The 19,239-nt window shown below is 48.6% G+C and overlaps 1 protein-coding gene across 1 annotated transcript in view; it reads left to right on the top strand.

The window, feature by feature from the left end:
- The window catches only part of CACNA1E (calcium voltage-gated channel subunit alpha1 E), a 272,496-nt gene that overhangs the window by 119,784 nt on the left and 133,473 nt on the right, over positions 1–19,239 (top strand). Inside the window, 1 exon segment of the mRNA XM_015586256.2 lies at positions 17,596–17,699. Within this exon segment, the coding sequence (XP_015441742.1) occupies positions 17,596–17,699 (104 nt within the window).

Here is a 19,239-nt window from a genome sequence, read left to right as displayed (position 1 = left end):
GACGATACCCCTCATAGTGACATGAACCCTGGAACAGCTGAGGGGAAGAGGAGAAGGAGAAGCTGAGTCCTCTGCTTCCAGAGACCACAGTGAAAGCTCACCTGTTAAAATGCCCATTTTACTCCCTGTTATTGCAAGCTGAAAGGAGAGAGTTATGAAATCCTCAGGTGGACCACTTTTTCTGACCGGCGGCTCTGGCTGGGCCCCATGAGAGATGCCTGGTCCCCACAGCCTTTCCTAGGGCCCTTGTCTGGCTCCACAAGCCCAGGGACGACAGATTCCGTTCAGGTTTCCTGTGGCGATAGGAAAACTCAGTGGGTCTCAGGACCCCACCAGATCTCACAATTTCAGGGGGTTTCAGAGTCAGTGCAGGAAGCTCAGGAGACGGATGCAAACAGCAGAGAGTCTGCCAGGGAGTCCAGAGGGAAGGGCACAGCCAGTGTAAACCCAGGAATGCTGGACTGAACCCGATTCACAGTGAACTGACTGGGCTGATGCAACATTGGCAGCTGCACGTTCTCCACACAGGACATCTTTTCCCAATCTCTCTGCACCCTGTACCAAAAAGGGGTGTCACTGAGGGATAGCAACAGGGGTAAGCTATCCTGTTTCACAGCACCAAAAGAGCAACGCTTGTGCATTTTCCCTTTTTTTTTATACCTACATTTCCAGAGAAGTCAGTCAGAAAGGGTGTAGCATGACCCAAGAATGCAGGTTTGGGAATAAGGGAGCTGGCTTCTATTCCAAGCGCTGTCACTGACTTTCTGTGTCACCTTGGTAGGAGGTGGGGTGGAGGGAGAGTTCTGTCGGGATCGGCTGTCCCCGAAGGAGCTCACACCTCTCTCACAGGGATGCTGGAGGATCAGGTCAGCAACACCTGTCTTTGCAGATGCGAGCTTCGTTTAATACTTAAGTTTTACAGAACTAGTAATAACAGCCCATATAACCTACTTCTCCGGCTTGTATGGCCCATTTTTACAAAGTTATTCTGTCAGAGCGATTTCATTTATAAAGTTCCTTATTGCCGAGATTGTGCGCCCCGGTTACGAGCCATGTGTGTCAACGTTGCGGAAATGGAATTTGTACCCCCTGGACCCATGCAGATTGATTTGATTCTGGGCTGAATAGAAATAGCCTGTACACGTCACATGTGTTTCTAGAGGATCTGCTATGGAGTGATTGGGGGGAACATAAAGTCATTCAAGACAGTCTTTCTCCTCAAAGAATGACCAGCCCAGCCAACAACTTTGTAAAGCTTCTAGGAGTTGCTTATACAATATGATAGTCTTTTAAGTTTGAAGATGATGATTGCTGTTATCAATTACTCTTTACTGAGCGCTCTCTAAGATATACAGTCAGGCCTCGGGGATATTGTGGGTTCGATTCTAGACCACAGTAATAACTCAGATATAGCAGTAAAATAAGTCATAATCTTTTTGCTGGTGGAGGGTCTTGCCTTCCATTTCTTAAAAAAAAAAAAAGAAAAAGCAACACCTGTGAAGCTCAATGAAGTGAACTGCAGTAAACCGAGGCGTACCTGTACTGTCTGAGATCGGGGCCCCTGGAAGTCAATTCTGCCGGAGAATTGCATGCAGAATGTTTTTTGGGGTGTGCTTTAGGGAGAGTCTTGTGAGGAAGGCAGAGGTGGGCAGAGGAGAGACTGACCCACTCCAACAGAACTTAGCTGTTCCCTCAGAGGTTCAGGGACGGTTCCCAGTGAAGAGTGTGGCTGCGAGGTGCCAGAGGCACCTGTTCCTAGCAGCGGGGGTGTGGGAGTGCCCCACCTGAGGAGAGAAGGCGGCCAGAGCACGCGGCATCCACGTACCCAGTGCCTTCTGCCTGCCATACCTTGACCATGTGGTTTCTAATTCATGCCTTTTAGACAGGAGGCATTTGGGGGGCAGAAAAGTGAAGTAATTTACCAAACATTGCACAGCTAATACATGGTGGGCAGAGGGGTGGGGGCCAGTTAACTCTTCGTCTGCTCATCTCACTTAGTCTTCACGGTACTGCTTCATGATGGAAGGTCATCATTCCCATTATGTGGGTTGGAAAACAGGCACTGAGAGGTTAAGTGATGTGTCCAGGGTCACAGAACTAATTAGGAGCGAGGCCAGGGTTTTCCTATCAGAATGCAGTGTCTCACAGAGATAGCCTGTCCAGGGAGGGACACCCTGTTCTGGCTGCAATAGGCATCCCAGCCCTCAGACAGTTTATGGCCATCGGTTTTCTCCCCGCTCCGTTATCACGAACAGAATCACGTTCTTGGTTGTGGGTAAAGGCCTCTGAGGTCAGGCGGACCTGTGTTCAGATCCCAGCTCTGCTTCGCCACTTGCCTGCAACTTCTCTGAGCTCAGTTTCCTCATCCATAAAATGGGAGTGATGACGACAACTTCATAGGATCATAAGGATGAAAAGAAACCAGGTGTGAGAAATCTCTCAGCACATTGTCCTCACCCCTCCCCCCCAAAATTATATATAGAGAGAGGTTCAAAGCTGCCCCAGGGTTCTCTGAGGGCAGGCACCGTGCACACGGCGGCGGTTTATCGATTCCGCGTTTCCTCAGAGGCCGCGAGAATGCGTCTTCCAGGCAGCTTCCTCCGAATTCTAACACTGGCCTCTTAGTCTAATCATAACACAGTTCTTCTTGGAAACAAACATAGCAACCGCAATTCCATCTTACTTTTAATGTCTAATTGGCTGTAAACTCGCTTTTACGAAGTTATTTCTATCGAACGTGTGGAGGGAGCATTGTGCTTCTTGCTTATTCCAGTGTCCTTCCATAGCCCCCACCCGGCCTTTATTAGGGAAGAAGCCAATGAGACGGGTGTGCCCCGTGGGTGCCGTGGAAGCCCCAGCCGCCCCCAGCGAAGGGCTGCGGCGATGTTGGGAGCCTGCTGCAGCTCGTTCTCTCTCCTCTCCCACCGGTCTCTGGCCTTGAGTCTTTGCGTGGGTTCCGCTTTGATTCTCGCTCTCCATTTGGTCTCCTCTCCCAGCTTCTGGGGTGAGCCCTCCCTGGTCCCTGAGCCTGGCCTCATTGTGTCCTCCCGTGCTTCCAGCCCTGCAGCTCTGGGTGCTCCCCGATCCTCGTAAGCCTCTCTCCCAGTGAGCCCTGCAGGGCAGCCGAGCCATCCCAGCCCGACTGTGCTCCAGTGTGAGCCCAAACCTGGGGACCTTTCCAAAAGCCTAGCTCGAGGCCAGAGCCCATTTGGGGAGCTTCTCCCTCAAGCTTTCTGTTCTTCCAACTCACCGAAGCTTAAGTCCTTCTGCAGGTTATCTTGGGGAGTGGGCAGGCGGAGGGGCTGCACCTGTCGCTATGACAGCACCCAGCTGAGATCATGAACCCATTTCATTCCCAGGAGATTTGAGGGTGCATCAGTCTCACCCACTCCCTCTCCCTTCCCATCTCTCCCCACATTCTCTGTCATCTTTCCTCCTCCCCACTCAGGCTTGCTTCTTCCTCAGATCTCTCTCTCGCTCTTGGATGCATCAGCATAGCAACTGAGGCTACGCGTGGCAGACTTTTTTTTTTCTTAGACCAGTAGTTCTCATACTTTAGCAGGCATCCCCTGAAGGACTTGTTAAAACACAGATTGCTAAGCGTTGACCTTCATCCCTAGAGTTCTGACCTGAAGGTTGGCATTGGGACCTAAGAGGTGCCAAATGATACTGAGGCCTCAGGGCCAGGGGCCACCCTTTGAGACTATGTTTGCCAGTTTGAGCTAGTTATGGCTAGACTATTCCTTTGCCTTTGGATTCTAAATGCTTCAAATGGCCCGGTCATCCATTCGTACAACAGTGTTTACCGAGCACCTGTTCAGAGCACTGTGGCAGGTACTTGCTATACAAAGAAATACAAAACCCCATCCTCCGAGTGTTCACAGACTTGTACAGGGGACAGACAAGTAAATAGTATATACTGTGATAAATATTACAACAACCTGCAAATAATGAGGTTTAGAAGTTTAGAAGTGGGCACCGGTCTCCTGGCACAAGGCAAGGAAAATATGTGGATGAGATGAATATAAATAATAATGATGCATTCATTTCCCCCCACACACACCTTGTAAGGGTTGAGTAAGAGGACATGAGTTTAACCTATTTAAATATTACCATCTAGTGTTTGTAGAACGTTTATGTTTCAGTTCTTGGACCAAGTACAGAGTATGTCGATTAAGATTGCTGGGGTTGTCCTGCCCTGTCCCTTACTGTCTGTGTAACCTCTGGCGGGTTACCCAGTCACTCTGGGCCTCAGTTTCCTCATCAGAGAAAAAGGCTACAGTACTAGTATCTGCTTCAGAGGATTCTTGAGAAGGTTAAACGTGCTAATGTAGGCAAATGTACATAGTAATTGCTCCAAAAAATATTGACTCTACTTAATATTTTGTGACCTCATGCTAAATATCAGAGAGATGGCTTAGAGAAACTTATACTCTCCAGACTAAAGAAATTGCCAGGAGTTAGCCAAGAGGAGGGTTTGGGGCTGGGTCCGAATGTGGGGAATAGAGGATGAGAGCAAGCCTGAAAAGCCCCCGGCGCCCCAGTCAGAGGAAGGGGCCCCTGCTGGGCAGTCGGGGAGTGGGTTAATCTAGGTGGGGCATAAGAAAGGCCTTGAACAACTGCCAGGATTTTGACAGTGAACTTATTATTGATATGATTTTGGAGAGGATGAAGGGGATTTTTCAGGATTGAGACTTAAGAGCATTCCCAGCAGAGAGAGAGCATCATCTCTGTCCCGCAAAGTTTAAGAGGGAAGAACCCTCAAGCCAGATCCAGAGAGTTTCATGCTTTAGACGTTGAGAGAATCGGAGTCACCATTCCTGAGAGATACTTTCTCCTCCATCACCATCCTGTCCAAACACTGTACGCGGGTGTTTCCTGGGATTGCCCTCCAGGCAAAGAGGCTGTGCTTGCTGCTGCTTCCCCCAAGGGGCTTCTCTCTCCCCTTCTAGATGCTGTCCCTTTATCCCTGAGAAATGTGGTTCTCTGTTCTTCTTCCGAGAGCAGGAAGTGTCCCCATAATCTTTGTTTGGGGCCCTATAATACAGATCCACCTTCATGTTGAGTGTCAAGTCTGTATTTTCTGCTTCCCTGGGCCCCAGCCTTGAACAACTGAAACTGTAGCAGGATGAGATGGCAGAATCTCCCAGTTCTGCTTTAAGCCTTTCCTGAGCTCATCAGAGATAAGAGTGATAGAGCCTTTGTTTGTTTTTTGGTTTTTTTTCCCCCTCAGAGGATTAGAGGATGAAGTCCTTTGTGGCAAGATACACCTGAGAAGGGCTTATTAAGTGATAACCACTGATAACCCCCTCTAATCACACACTGACTCTGCCCTCTAGACATTTAATTAACTCTTTGAGAATTTTTTTCCCATCCCCTTTTCTTTCCTTTCTTCTTTCTACTTACCTTAGATTTAATCAGAGACATACATTCAGCTTTCTAATTTATTTATTCATTCAACAAACACCTGCTGAGCACCTACAGAGATCTAAGTTGGGTTCTGGGACAGATACACAGACAAGTAAGACCTACTTCTTGTTCTTAAGGGGCGTCCAGTAGAGAACGACATGCAAGCAAGCAGTGGTCACGATGCAGAGTGAAGTGATATGTCAGTGCAGGGAGTGATGACGGCGACTGACTCTGGGGAGGTTTCCTGGCGAAGGTGACATGGAATGAGGGTCTGCATATAGACTTTTCAGGTGGAAAAGGTAGAGAAGGTGTTCCAGGCAGCGCGGACAACGTGAGCAGAGGCACAGATATATGAAGGAGCATGACAAAGGAGGGAATTTCACAAGGTGGGGTGTGGCCACGTGAGCTGGAGCTCAGGGAGGCAGGGGCTATGCAATGAGCTAGAGGGATTAGGCAGGGTCAGTCCCGGTAGGGGATCTGGCAAGGGTGGCCATGGAGGGTTTTAAGCAGGAGAGACACAGGGCAGATATATTGGTTAGAAATGACATCTTCCCCTTCTCTGAAGTCTGAAACCAACTGTGGCTGGGAATCACTTGTCCTACTTTACAAGATCACCCTGGCAACAGAGTGTATTGTACTACTAGCCAGGAAACTCGCTCTAACAGTCTTTCAACCTTATCAGACATCCAAGGCAGAGAAGAAGCCGCTGAGTTAAGAAGTAGCCATCAAAGGAGTTAAATCAGTACATTTGCATAGGATCACTGTGTGCGATTGGTCCGAAACTGTTTCCTCTGCTGGCGTTGCTGTCGTAAATACAGTTGGTTCTCCGCGTCCATGGATTTTTGCATGCACAGTTTCCAACAACCTCAGATTAAAAATATGCAGGGGAAAAAAAATCCCAGAAAGTTCCAAAAAGCAAAACTTGAATTTGCCACGTGCCGAGCACTACACTGAATTCACATGAATAAAGTGATGTGTAAGTGTGCCCTGCAGGTGGCCTGTGTGCACACAGAGTTATGTGCAAGTGCATTGCCATCGTATATGAGGAACGTGAGCATCTGAAGATTTGGGTATCCACAGGGGTCCTAGAATGACCCCTGCGGACACCGAGGGACCACTGTACCTACGTTCGTAGCTCTGTTTGATGTTAAAGCATCATTATTTCTGTCCTCTCCCCCTACCACCCCCCACCCTCATACAGAAGGCAACACAGTGTAGTGTCTTGAGAAAAGTCACATGTGGGTTCGGATTTTGGATCTACTCTGTCCTGACTGGAAACTTGGGCGAGTTTCTCTAGCCTTTCTGAGCCTGGATTTTGTTGCTTGTTTTAACATGAAACCTAACAATTGTTCCTCTTGCGTGTGGTTGCAAAGATGAGAGTTTATCCATATAATGCCCCGGTTTGGTGTTCGGCATAGAATAGATGCTTAACAAGTAGAAACCATTATTATTTTTCCTCCTCAATCACACTGGAACCTTAGGGTATAAATCGCAGGAAAATATTTGGATAAAGATGTTTTTAATCAGGTTCTCTTAGGACTTCTAGAAATAGGTCTGACTGGGTTCGGATCAGAGCTGCCACCCAGCAGTGGGTGTGCATCCTCGTGTACGTGCATCCTCGTGTACGTGCATCCTCGTGTCAGTCGGCTGTCATCGTTTCTCTTAGTCCATCACACCTGATGCACAGCAAAGGAGGTTGCACAAAGAACGGTAAAAGCAAAACGGGAATTTCTCCAGTTGTTCCCATATTGAGGAAACAGTGAACATTATTATTTTAGTTGAATTTTATTTCAACCTCGTTTTACCCCTAAATCAATGGGAGCGCTCAGTGGGATGAACTTTGGTTTACCTTAGGGGGAAGAGGAAGATCCAGGACGAATTTCTAGCAGCAGAGTGAATGAGACAGGAGAAGTCAAGAGATAAGAGTTTTGGGGAGTGGCGGAGTTGGAATCTGAGCGTTAGAGTCCCCGAGAGAGGAGAAGCTGAGTGAGAAATGTGGGTCTGAGTGGGAAGGCACCCCACATCTGCTGTCTGATGTCAGCACCTACGCAAGTGAGGGATTCCCTCCTCACTGTCCCTGACAGACGGTCATCTGGCACAGTGAATCCCATTCTTTTCCCCATCACGGCACACATAGAAAATAACGTTTGTGTAACTCTGGGGGAGATGAACAAGGCTGCTCACGGGTGGAGGCGACCAGCCGGGGGACTCTGTCAGTGCTGGGCTCAGCCAGTGGCCGTCAGGAGTGAGCGAAGTGATATCTTGGGCACACCTGTCACTCCGTGTGCTTTGAGAAACTCTGATCCAGCAGGACCTGAGTAGAGAGCCTCCCCCTTGTCCTCTCAGGCCCTCTGGCGATAGGCACGTGGGGCTGGGCATTTCATTATCACCACGGTCAATAATGACACGAATTTATTGAGTGTGTTTTCCAGAGATCTGTCTTGGACTCTGAAGATACAAAACCTTAAAAGCCATGCTTTGTTGCTTTCAAACCATTCTTACAAGAGCGCTTCCTGCGGCCACAAAGTAAATGAAACTAGCTGGCCCGGGGCTCCTTCAGGTGTTATTAGTAGAGTGAAGAGAGATAGAAAGATGCCATTCCATCTTTGAGAAACATTCAACCCTAATGGAAAGTAGGACCAATAAGTAAAAGAAACAGAAGACATACTAAGAAGGTCTGTAAATAAGTACAGATAAAAGCCCAAGTTCAGCACTTAATGTTCCGTTTTCTATTGTAGGTATTTATACTCGTGACTTTGCTTGTTTGCAGATGGATACCAAGGCCCTTGAGGACCGTTTTTTTTTTTTTTTTTAATTCATCTTGTGCAGAGTACACACTCAGAAGTTTTGAATGAATGTGAATGCTACTATGGGGTGCGCCTAAGTGCTGGGGGAATTCTGGAGCGAAGTAGAGTGGTGTACTTAAGGGAAGCCTCGTAGAGGCTGAGAGAACTCGTGCTTTGGCAGAGGGAGGGGATAGGACAGGGAAGAAAGAGGAGCTCGTGGGGCTGGGCAAACCCCAGCAGACGCGCAGGCCTCCATCCAGGGTCCTCCCGGCTCGCCTTTCTCACGTTTGCCAACAGCAGCTCTTTGTGGCCTCATCATTCCCACCCCTTTCACTCTCTTCGGACTCTCTGCCTCTGCCGATTGTCAACCTGAACCCTCCTCCTACAGGTCCAGGCGGAGGTGCAGCCCCGGGAAGCCTTCTGTGACGCTGCTAGCCTCGCGTCTTTGTTCATTAAATCAGATAGCGGTGTTCAAGGGCTGAACCCCATGCTCTGGACCTTTAGAAGAAGTGAGAGACTTCATCAAAAAGGTCTTCAACTTGAGGCCGCTTCCACCTGAGGTCATGAGGCTAGACTAATTATATACAAAATAACTAGAGGGAACGATTTAGTGCCCTGAGTACAGAATAGTGGTATAGACAGAAGGGCTGTGCAGAGCCGCCTGGAGGCCACAAGTCCTGCAGCCTCGTTTTGTTTCAGGAGCCAAGGGGTGGAGTATCTTTCAGCCATCACTTAGCTTTTGACCCTCGGTTCTTCATCCATAAAATGTGGGGTAAGATGCTGCGATTCATTTCAGCTCCGAATCTGCAAGGCGAGGAAGGTTCGAGTACTCATATTAGACTGAATGGAAAATAGCGATTGGTTAGCCAGAGAGGACAGGAACCAGTGGAAAAGCAGCAGATGATGGTAGCTGGAGGGACTGGTCCTTGAGAACCGTGGAGTCGAGTGGAGAACCAGCTAGGGGGTGATCGAAGACCTACTGCCCTGGCATCTTCAGCACAGTCTTTCTAGACTACAACAAACCTTGCGCAAAGCTCTCCCAGTGTAGAGGGCCTGTCAGCCTCGTGCACCCTGTGTCCCCGGACCTCAGAGGAGGGGTCTTTAGGGACCCCTCTTGTCTCCCATTCTCTGAGTTCTCTCTGGTGCCCGATCTCTTAAAGGAGTGCGCCAGGTCTCTCAGCAAACCCTGACAATGCGCGGAGGGCGATGTGTGTTCGCTGGTCATCATGAGACCCATCCTCTTTCATTTCCTCTTTAGGCCACTTGCGTCAGCCAACCCGCATGTGGTGGTGTCAAAGCAGCACACTCACCTTTTCCCAGACACAGCATCTCAGCCTGGATGGCTTGCTGGAGGGCCAGGCGTCCTGGCTTCCCAGGGCCCCAGGAACGTCTGCCGCCCCAGCACCCTGGGTTGCAGTTAGAGGGCAGGAGTTTTTTGCTAATACCTTTATATATTCACTGACCATAAAAACACACACACACAAAAGTTACTGCAGAAAAGTTGCCAAATACAGAAAAGTATAAAAAGATGGTTTTTAATCTCTCTAACTCCTCCCCCCAACTATCATTATTAACATTTTTCACTACTTGACTGAAAAAGGATTTTTCTCTTAAAATTCATACCTATTTAAACAAAGGATTCAGTTTTATTTGAGGAAAATTTAAAACATTTTATCATAGAAATTTTCAAATGTACACAGAAGTAGAGAGAATACAATATTGAGCCCCTATGTAACCCAAACCCGGCCTCAACAGTTCCGAGACCCTTAAAGCAGCAGTCGCCAACCTTTTTGGCACTAGGGACAAGTTTGCTCACTCACCTGCCACTCACTTCCTGCTGTGCAGCTCGGTTTCTAACAGGATGGGTACTGGTCCATGGCCCAGGAGCTGGGGACTCCTGCCTTGAAGGATTTGTTGTCTCCATGTTGGGTTTCTGGGCCAGAGCTCAGAAAGGGAAGTGACAGGATAAATATATAACAGCGATATTGGAATTATTAGGATTTAACCAAAGAGATTTTGAGCACGACAGGGCCCTGAGCTGCATGGGTTTTGGGGCGCCGGCTTACATGGACAGGGTCACGGCAGCCTTCCTGGTCAGATGTGGCACTGCTCCCTGTCCCTCAGTTTGATATTTACTCTTGAGTCTTCTCCCCAGGAGAGTGGACGGGTCTTCACTGACAGACACGTCAGTACCCAGCACCGGGGGTGATCACACCCGCGTTGGGATGGGGCAGTGCTTGCTCGTGATGCTGAGCAGAGCACCTGGCCTGGTCACCTTGGCATCACACTGCTGCCTGTGGACGAGCGTCGGGCCGCTGCTGTGCTCTGGGTCTCCTCTTCGCCAAACTGGTCCTGCTCTGATGTCCCACTGCTAAGAAAGGAGAAGAAAGGTCCAAGAGGAAGCTCCTCCTGGAGGCGCTTCTGCATCTGAACTAAGGCACTGGTGCCTCTTCAGTGTCGGTCACTGACGGTCCAGGCCAGTGGGAGAGGTGGCTGCTGGCTGTCAAGTCTGGTGGCTTGGAACAACCAGCATTGTGGGGAGCCCTGATTCCTGATTACTTGTGGTAGACCCTGGTGACGCTTGTGTGTGGGCGGAGACGTGGCATGTTTATTAGATATGCTCCAGGGATCTGAGACGTGACGAAAGGCTTTGCCCCCAGGATGGGCAGTGTCAGCTCCTTGCTGGGTGGCAGTAGGCGGTTATCTCACTCGGAGGTCTGTCCTCACTCTCTCCACTGGCTCCTTCACCCTTCTTTCTTACGGGGGGTGAGGGAGGGGGAGGGGGCGGGGCTGGGGAGACGGTTGTCATTTTCTGGCTTCCATAGTGTCGGCTTTTCTATTTGTTTTTGTTCCCCCCCTAGAAGGTGGTGATAATCTGGGGAGGATGCTCTTAAGAGATCTTGGACTAAACAAGAATGTGGAGAGTCCAGGGTTCTCAAGAAGATGGCCCATTATGATTCTAGATTGTGGCCGCAGGTTCACTCTAGGTCCCTTTGTTTGGGCCTCAGTTTCCTCTCCTACCAAATGATGCGTTCGATAGTGTGTTCTCGTAACTTTCCAAGACCACGGCTGGGCCATAGGCCTTTAATCGCCCAGTGGTTGTCGGGTGCACTGTACCTTGTGTCCCTTTCCTAAAGTGTGGGCGTGGCCAGGGGAGTACAAGTGGCTCTGCCCTTAGAAACACCTTCCACTGTGTGACTTGGGCGGGGCGTTGCCTGCTTTGAAGGTTGGTCAAAACCCTGATGAGGAAGGGGTGCAGTGCCTTAAGGCGGATTTCCCATAACCTGACTCGGAGGCAGAGACCCTTGTGGCAGTCATTTATGGAGGAAGTGCTCTCAGGAGAAACATGTCGAGACACGAAGGAGGCAGGACAGGTCAGGGGAGAATGTCAGACAAAGCTGTACTTTCAAAAGTTTTAGCCTCAGCCTGATCCTACCAGCAGCTGCAGAGTATGGATTATACCACAGAGGTGGTCCCACCCAGAGGCAAAGGCGTCGGGCCATTGGTATCCCTGCATCAGTTGTTGGGGACAGGTCACCCACTCCCACCCCTGAAACCCATGGACAAGCCTAAGCTCACAGGGGCCGACTTCTGAGAAAGGGGTAGCTGTGAGCCCTTAGCAGCTAACACCCATAGCTGCTAGGGGACAGGTGCACCTGAGTCGGGGCAGCCCAGAACCTGCCACATCCAGGCCAGCGAGAGCTAGACAGAGAGGGAGCAGAAGGGAGCGGGGAAGGGGCTATTCTGAATGCGACTTCCTGAGCACATGTGAGTTCTAAGCAGAGAGGGAACATGGATGACTCAGTGTGTGCAAGGAGATGTGATTTCCCAACTAGGCCGACCTCACTGATGGTTCTAGAAGTGAGGACAGTGTTCCATTTGAGGAGGGGGAGATGGCACCTAGGGAGGGGTATGAAAGCAGTACTGGGGCTTATACTTCTGTGTAGCATCCACACTGGCGTCTGGGGGCCGCTGTCACCAAGCGGTTGGGGTCCACTCCCAAAAGACGTTCCCGACCTTTCTTCTGTGTCCCCCCACATATTGCCACTTCTTAAACGTAACCTTTTCTTCTTCCTTCTTCATCTAAACCCTTTTTTCTGCCTTTCTGGCCTCTGCCATCTCAGCCAAGAGAGTTTCTCAGCTTCTCAGGTGATTCTCTTCTCTGAAAGCTTCGGCAAACCACCGGGGCAGGTCGGACGCACCTGCGCACTCACCACAGTTCAGTTGTGCAAATGTTTGTGTGCTCACTTATTTAATGTGGGTCTCCCCGTTATGCTGTCTCACAAGGGCCACAACCTGAGACTGTTTTGCTTATCATTTATCCCCAACACCTAGAAAGTGTCTGCTGCACAGTACGTGACCCATAATTGTCTTGAACACAATGTGGCATTCAGCTCGGAGTCATGGACTCCAGGTCCCTTGGAGGTGCGGGAGTGGGGGGCAGGGGGAACTGTCAGTGGTGCGGCCCGAAGTCTGGGCCCAGGGGAAGCGGGTTGCTGGTTAAGTGCCAGGTGCCGGTGTGTTCCCCTTAGGGAAGATGTCAGGCGTTTGAACATGCCTTCAGCCTCTGTCCCTGTCCCGCCCAGTTTTCTCTCCCTGGGGTGATGAGCAGAGGCCTTGCAGAGATGGTTTCGCCGAAATGAGTGGCCTGGCCTTTTTGGTGGCCCAGGGGAGCTGCTCTGACCATCCCTGGACCTGGACTCAGTTGCTAATTGCAAAGATCTGTCTTTGAGATGCAGCCTCAAGGCCAGCGTCCTCAGCGGGAAGCTCTTCTTGCCTCCTCCCCACCACCCAGGACATCTGGCCGTTCTAGAGATGCTTTCAGTTGTCACAATTTTGGGCGCGGGGCGGGGGGCGCAGCAATCTATGGGTAGAAGCCAGGGATCCTGCTAATGCACCATACAGGACATAGTGCCCTGGCTGAGAAACCTGCTCTAAGTCATCCCGGGGCTTGCCAGCAGGCGCTGCCTCCGGCCTGGGAAGCAGGTGTACCCCAGAAACCATGCCACTTCTTTTTTCTCTGAAAGGACCTCAGAATCAGTGTCCTAATCCCAGTCCCAACGAGCTCGGCCTCCCCATTCAGTCATATGGGATTCAGCCTCCCCGGTCGGAGATCTGGGATTTAGCCTCAGCCTGCTCTGAAAGGCCTGTACGTATAAGAGGCCTTTCTGCGTGTTTTCCCTAGAGCCCTGCGCACCCTTCATAGGGACCTATCCCCAAGGGCGGAGGCCTAGCCCTGCCTACACGGCCTCGAGCCGGGAGAACCGAGAGCCCTTCTTTCTATCTCTGTCTCCATCTTCCTCTTCAGTCCTGCCCCCCTTCCAGCAGCTCCCCCAGGCCCCCGAGATTAATGCGATAATTGCCATGTGTGCCTGTTTACGCAGGGAGTGGGTGCTTTCACCACCCCCAGTCAGGCAGGTTCCCAAAGGAACGCATTTCTACTGTATCAGGCCTGGTACCCGCTGAGCGCTCCTGTGCAGGTGGGCTGCCACCCCCGACTGTTTTCTCTGTCATCGCCCCAGTCATGCATACGTGTGCATGTACGTGTCACTCAGGGGATCAGCAGGTGATAAAGATGGAGAGCAGCCAGCTTGTCAGGCTAGGGGCTTGGCTGGGTCAGGTGGGAAGAAAATCACCTGAAGTTAAGAGGACATTGCCCTCCCTCCCCAAATAGCACTGTTCCATCACGCCTGGCACAGAGGAGGTGCTCTGTCAATGGCATGGAGGGAAGAGGCGGGGGCCTGGTTTACTCCCAGCTGCTCCCCAGCTCAGTGTGGGCAGGTGGGTTTCACTGCAAGACTCTCCTGGGACTGGAACCTCGTGGAACGTGTTTGGAAAGCTTTGGGCCTCCTTCCCCAGGATCTTACTCAGAGACCTTAGCATGGCTGTCCCCTGTTTCTGAAGGAAGAGTCGTTGGGGAAAATAAAGTGTGACGGTCATATATGCAGGCAGCTTGTAAGAGTCACAGAAGCAGAGCGGGGGACAGTGGAGAAAGGAGGAGAAATTCTCCCTCACACAGGCAGCCCTCTTCTCTTTTATCTCCTGCTGGGACGCAGACACACATGCATGTCCCCAGAGAGAACCTGGTCACAACTGTGGCTGAACCGGCAACTTTCTGCCTAGCCTTCCGGACACTTGTCACATGGTACCGGGGCACTTGCTGCCTTGAGAGTTGTCGATTTCTTTCTTCTTTTTTAATCTCAGAAGACACTTTCATAGTCATCTCTCCTACACCGGTCAGTTTTAAGGTTTTAATAATGATGAATCAGAAGGAGATGGAAACTAATTAGCATCAGGAGGAAAAGCATGTGAGGTGAGGGTGAGGCCACCTGGGGAAGAAGGATGGGAAGGGAAGAACTGGGAGGAAACCTGAGGGAGAGGAGAACGTGTAGAGAGGGTGCAGCAAGTCTATTAAAAGGTTTGTGAATAATCTCAGGAGCTGTCAAGCTGCTTTCTCCAGAAGAACCTTTTAAGCTGTCAGTCATCTTTAACAACCCCCCAGGGCATAGTGTGGCTGGCTCTGGGGTCCTCCCAGATATGCTTTTTCTCCTCTTCTTCCTCTTTTGTTCATCCAGCAGTCCCCAGTGTTGTATTGGATGACATTTTTTTTTTTTTTTAATAAAACAATTCAGACAGAGCTTCACAAATAGGGGAATAGCAGAATGATTTTTTTTTTGGAGAGGAGGTATATTTTAAACATGAGAATCATCTTATTTAAATTGTGGTTGTTTATTGATTAATTGAACAGCTATGCGTGCCAAACACTTTGTTAGATTCCAGGTACAGAAATGGGCAGACAGTTAAGGTTCTTGCTTTAATGTAGGTAGGTTACAGCAAAACCAAAACGTTCTCACAAAATACCGAATCAAAAGATACTGTTCGTTTTTGTCATTGGTGTTTTATAGAAGGATTGGAGAGCACATTCCAGACTCTGGGCCAGCGAGGGGGACCCTTTTATCCTGCATCTCACGAGCTATATTTCCTGATATGTTAATAGATTTTTCTCTGAGAAAAGGGATTTCATAATCAAGGGAATGTATAAAATGATGGAATAAACAAGGATAATGTTCCTTTATTGTGGGTCTTCTCACGGACTGGGGGAAAATGTAATTTGCTGTTTCCCCAGTTTTTTTGGTTACAGAATCCCATTTTCGACAAAACACATGAACATCTTACAATTTCTAGTGATGAGAACACAATTTGGAGACTGCTCTTTGCTTTATAGCAATGGTCCCCAACCTTTTTGGCACCAAGGACCAGTGCTCCTAAGAGAATCTAATGCCTGATGATCTGAGGTGGAGCTGAGGTGGAGCTGAGGTGGCGATGAGGTGGCGATGCCAGCGCTGGGCAGCGGCTGCAAATACAGATGACGCTTCGCTCGCTTGCCTGCCACTTACCTCCTGCCGTACGGCCCGGTTCCTAACAGGCCATGGACTAGTACCAGTCCACGGCCCAGGGGTTGGGGACCCCTGCTCCAGAGCATCTCTGGAAAATAGTTACCCAACTGAAATTGCTTTAGTTCTCTTCAAGTGACTACAGTCACTCTTGGGCCCAAAGTCACCTTAAAGGTCACAATTTCATCATCGCCATTGCTGACACTAATGTTTGTTGGCAGCCGAGCCCCAATCTCGGTGCTGGGAACAGGCAGTCCTTGCCGACAGAGAGCACTGAGGGGCTGCGGGTTGCTGGTAAGCCATGGAGGGAGTGAAACTTGCTGGTGCTCCATCTGCGCTAACCGGTCTTTCCACGGCGTTGCGTTCCTAATCGTGAATAAAGACAGAGGTAGCTGCACGGGGATCATTCAGTCCACCCTTCATCTTGCAGGAAGGCTCATGTCTCAGCCATCTGGGAACAAACAATCTCCTATGTCCATTAAAATCCCTTGTGGCCCTCGGCATCTAGTTATTTTGTGTCTTCCGTCTGATAATCGGGAGCAGTTTTCTCTGAGGTCTGGCACACGTCTTCCCTGCTTGCATTTAACTGACCAGACTTGGTCAGCCCTAAGAATTAGATCTCACACACTGAAATTGACAGATTCCTGCCTTTGCCCCATCTTGTTCAGAAGGTGTTTGCTTCTAACTTTTATTCTTCATTTGCAATGGTATCTATCTGAACAGCGCAGCAACAAAAGATGAGTTTGGTGAAAGAGGTTGCCTGAAAAAGCTCTTTTTAATGGAGAAATCTACTGTGAGGTGTTAGCTGCCATGACCAGTGGGAGGCGATAGTCTGTAGATTGACATATTTAAATGGGAGGCACAAAGAAAATGAGATAACTTGGGAGAAAAACAAGGTAGAGTGTCATAGTAGCCCACCGGAAGTGTGAAATCAATGAATCAAAATACATTTGCAAAGTTTAGTAGAAGGTAAATCACAGGGACAAGAAACACTTTGCCATAAAAGTCTGAGTTCAGTTATTTTACTAATTTAGTATGTGAATTTTTTGCAAGGCATTTGATTTTGATGCCCCTGTTTCTCCAGTGAATTGGGGATAAAATATCTTTCCAGAAATTGAGTTTCAGTTAGATAAAATGCATATGGTATGGGGAGGGAGAGTCAAAGCTAAGCTTAGTTGAGAAGCTCAACTATTATGACTTTTCAAAAAGCTCCCAAACCCTATTTCAGGGTCTTAGTAAGACATCTGCCAAGAGTTGCTTCTTTTGGCTAAGTCATATGATGTAATGCTCCCTCAGCCCCCTACCATTTAAGGGCCTTGCATCTAACTTGTGGCATAAAAATCTAGAATATGGATATTCATGCACTTTTCAGGTCACGGTGTGTTAGCATTAGAGAGAGCAAGGGCTTACTCTTCAAATCTAGATTTATTTCCTGTTTTGTCCAGAGCCTTGCTGGGACCAGGCCTGGGCTAGCTCTGTGCTATGTGACTATGACGGAGGAAAAGCAAACCAGAGCCCAGAGAGCCAGAGAACTGAGCAGGATGTGGGTGATGTTAATTTCTCCCTAACAACCCTGTCAAGGCCTTTGCCAGCATCTGTGGAATAGAATGATGGACACAGCTCACCTCTGTCTTTTTGAGAATTTATCCAATTAAGAGTGCAAAAGACTAGAACCTCCATCACCCAAATTATTAAACCAGTGATTTTTGCATGATCTTTAAAAAGTTTTTGACTTTTCAGGGTTCAGTTCTCTCATCTGTTAAGTGAGGGTGTTAGACTTTTCCAGCTCAGGATGTTATGTGAGGCTTATGCAATGTCCTTCACTGTGTATATGGGAGAAAGAATTAATCAGCAGTAACGCCAAGTTGGGGCTGGAGCGAGGCAATGTTTAACTGTTTGCACTGTGCTTATTACATTATCCTATGTCTGTAACTGCAGGAAGAGAAGCCTTCAACTGGCAGATGGTTTCGATGGAGTATTAAGGAACCATTTTTCTTTTTTTTCAGACCAATGATGCCTTAGGAGCCACCTGGAATTGGCTATACTTCATCCCTCTCATCATCATTGGATCCTTCTTTGTTCTCAACCTAGTCCTGGGAGTGCTTTCCGGGTAAGCCACGTGTTTCTCCTCTTGGCCTCTTCCTAACTGTAAACTAAGGCTCTTGACTCATGGTGGATTCATTCATTTAAGCTTCATTTAGAAGACATTTACTGAGCAGCCCCTATGTGCCACATGCTGTTCTAGATGCTTGGAAGGTGGTAGTGAACTGTCATTCTAATCATCTTTATTCTTAGGAATTCAAAACATCTTTAGATCAGGTACAACATTAAATACAGTATCTCCTGAGAGTTCATTTATCCAGCCTTCCTTTCATTTAGTCACTCAACGATCATAGACTTTCTGTGTCAAACTCTGTGCTGGTTGTTAAGTGATGTAAAGTTGAGTAAGATAAGGTTTTACCATCAAAAGATTCTTTCTGTGCTATGTACTGGCCATCGGAGCCCATATTTGTGGCTTGGATTAGTGTACATTAATCAGCAAATACTCAACGTCCAATGCCATGGCAAGCATTTTGAGGAACATGTGAAGTATCAGGCCCAGTCCTTGCCTTTCAGAAACTTACTGTTTGAGGCGAGAGCAACACAAACGTTAGACACAGTTAGGGAATCGGGGTTCTGTTACTGACCAATATCAGATGCAGATAATTTGTTTTGGGGAAAGGACAGATCTGTGTTGTCTGAAGTTATCAGAGATGGTTTTGTGAAGGACTGGGATTTTGCTTGAGATATAAAAATAAAATATGTATAACCAAACAAAGGCTCACTGCCGAACAGACACAGAAGCCGATGCTGTGGCAGCAGCTTTTGAGAAAATAAAGTTTTTATTGCAAGGTTGACTGGCAAGGGGACAGGAGGCAAGGTTCAAATCTGTCTCCCCGATCCAAGGTTCAGGGCAAGAATTAAGGGGTTTCAGCAGCAGAACTTCCTGGACAGCAGGCCTTTCCCTTCTGAAAGGGTTCAGGGGTTCAGGTTCAGGTCATGTCCTGGTCCTTTTGTTCTGTGGAAGGAGCAGGGAGGGGCTCACAGGTGTTACTCGGAAGTGGTGTATCCAAGAGTTAAACTTTGGTTCTCGGTGTTGTTAGAAACAGGATAGGACCGGTCCGAGCTGGTTTTGCAGTTATGTATGTGATAAAATGAAATAGAAAATATAGAGTAAACGTTTCAGGAAGGGGAGCACCGCACCATAACCAAAGATGGAGAAGGAGGATGTGTCATGCAGAGTGAAGAGACTGTAATACAACCAGACTCAGTCCGAGTGGAAATCTCACTGTGGGAAACGGAACGTAAAAGCAGGAGAGCTAAAGCGGGGGCAGATTTTAGAGGGTCTTATATTTTTCTAAGCACAAGTGAACTTAATTTCTTGTCTGAGTGGCATAAATTCTTCAAGTGAAAATTTATAGAAGAGGCTACCGTTTAAACATGGCAGACTGAACTTGGTTGGTCATCTCATAACTACTAAAATAGGAAATAAATTTTAAGACGGGCTCAGTGTCAAAAGAACAAGAGTAGAAATAACAGATGAGAGATGTCAACAGAATTTTTGAAGGGAGAGAGCGAGAGGAACCTGACTTAGTGGTGAGAGAGCTGAG

Source organism: Pteropus alecto, unplaced genomic scaffold, assembly GCF_000325575.1.
Source record: "Pteropus alecto unplaced genomic scaffold, ASM32557v1 scaffold101, whole genome shotgun sequence".
Taxonomy (NCBI): domain Eukaryota; kingdom Metazoa; phylum Chordata; class Mammalia; order Chiroptera; family Pteropodidae; genus Pteropus; species Pteropus alecto.
The sequence above is the reverse complement of the archived record's forward strand: the minus strand, read 5'-3'. Positions and strand labels throughout refer to the sequence as shown.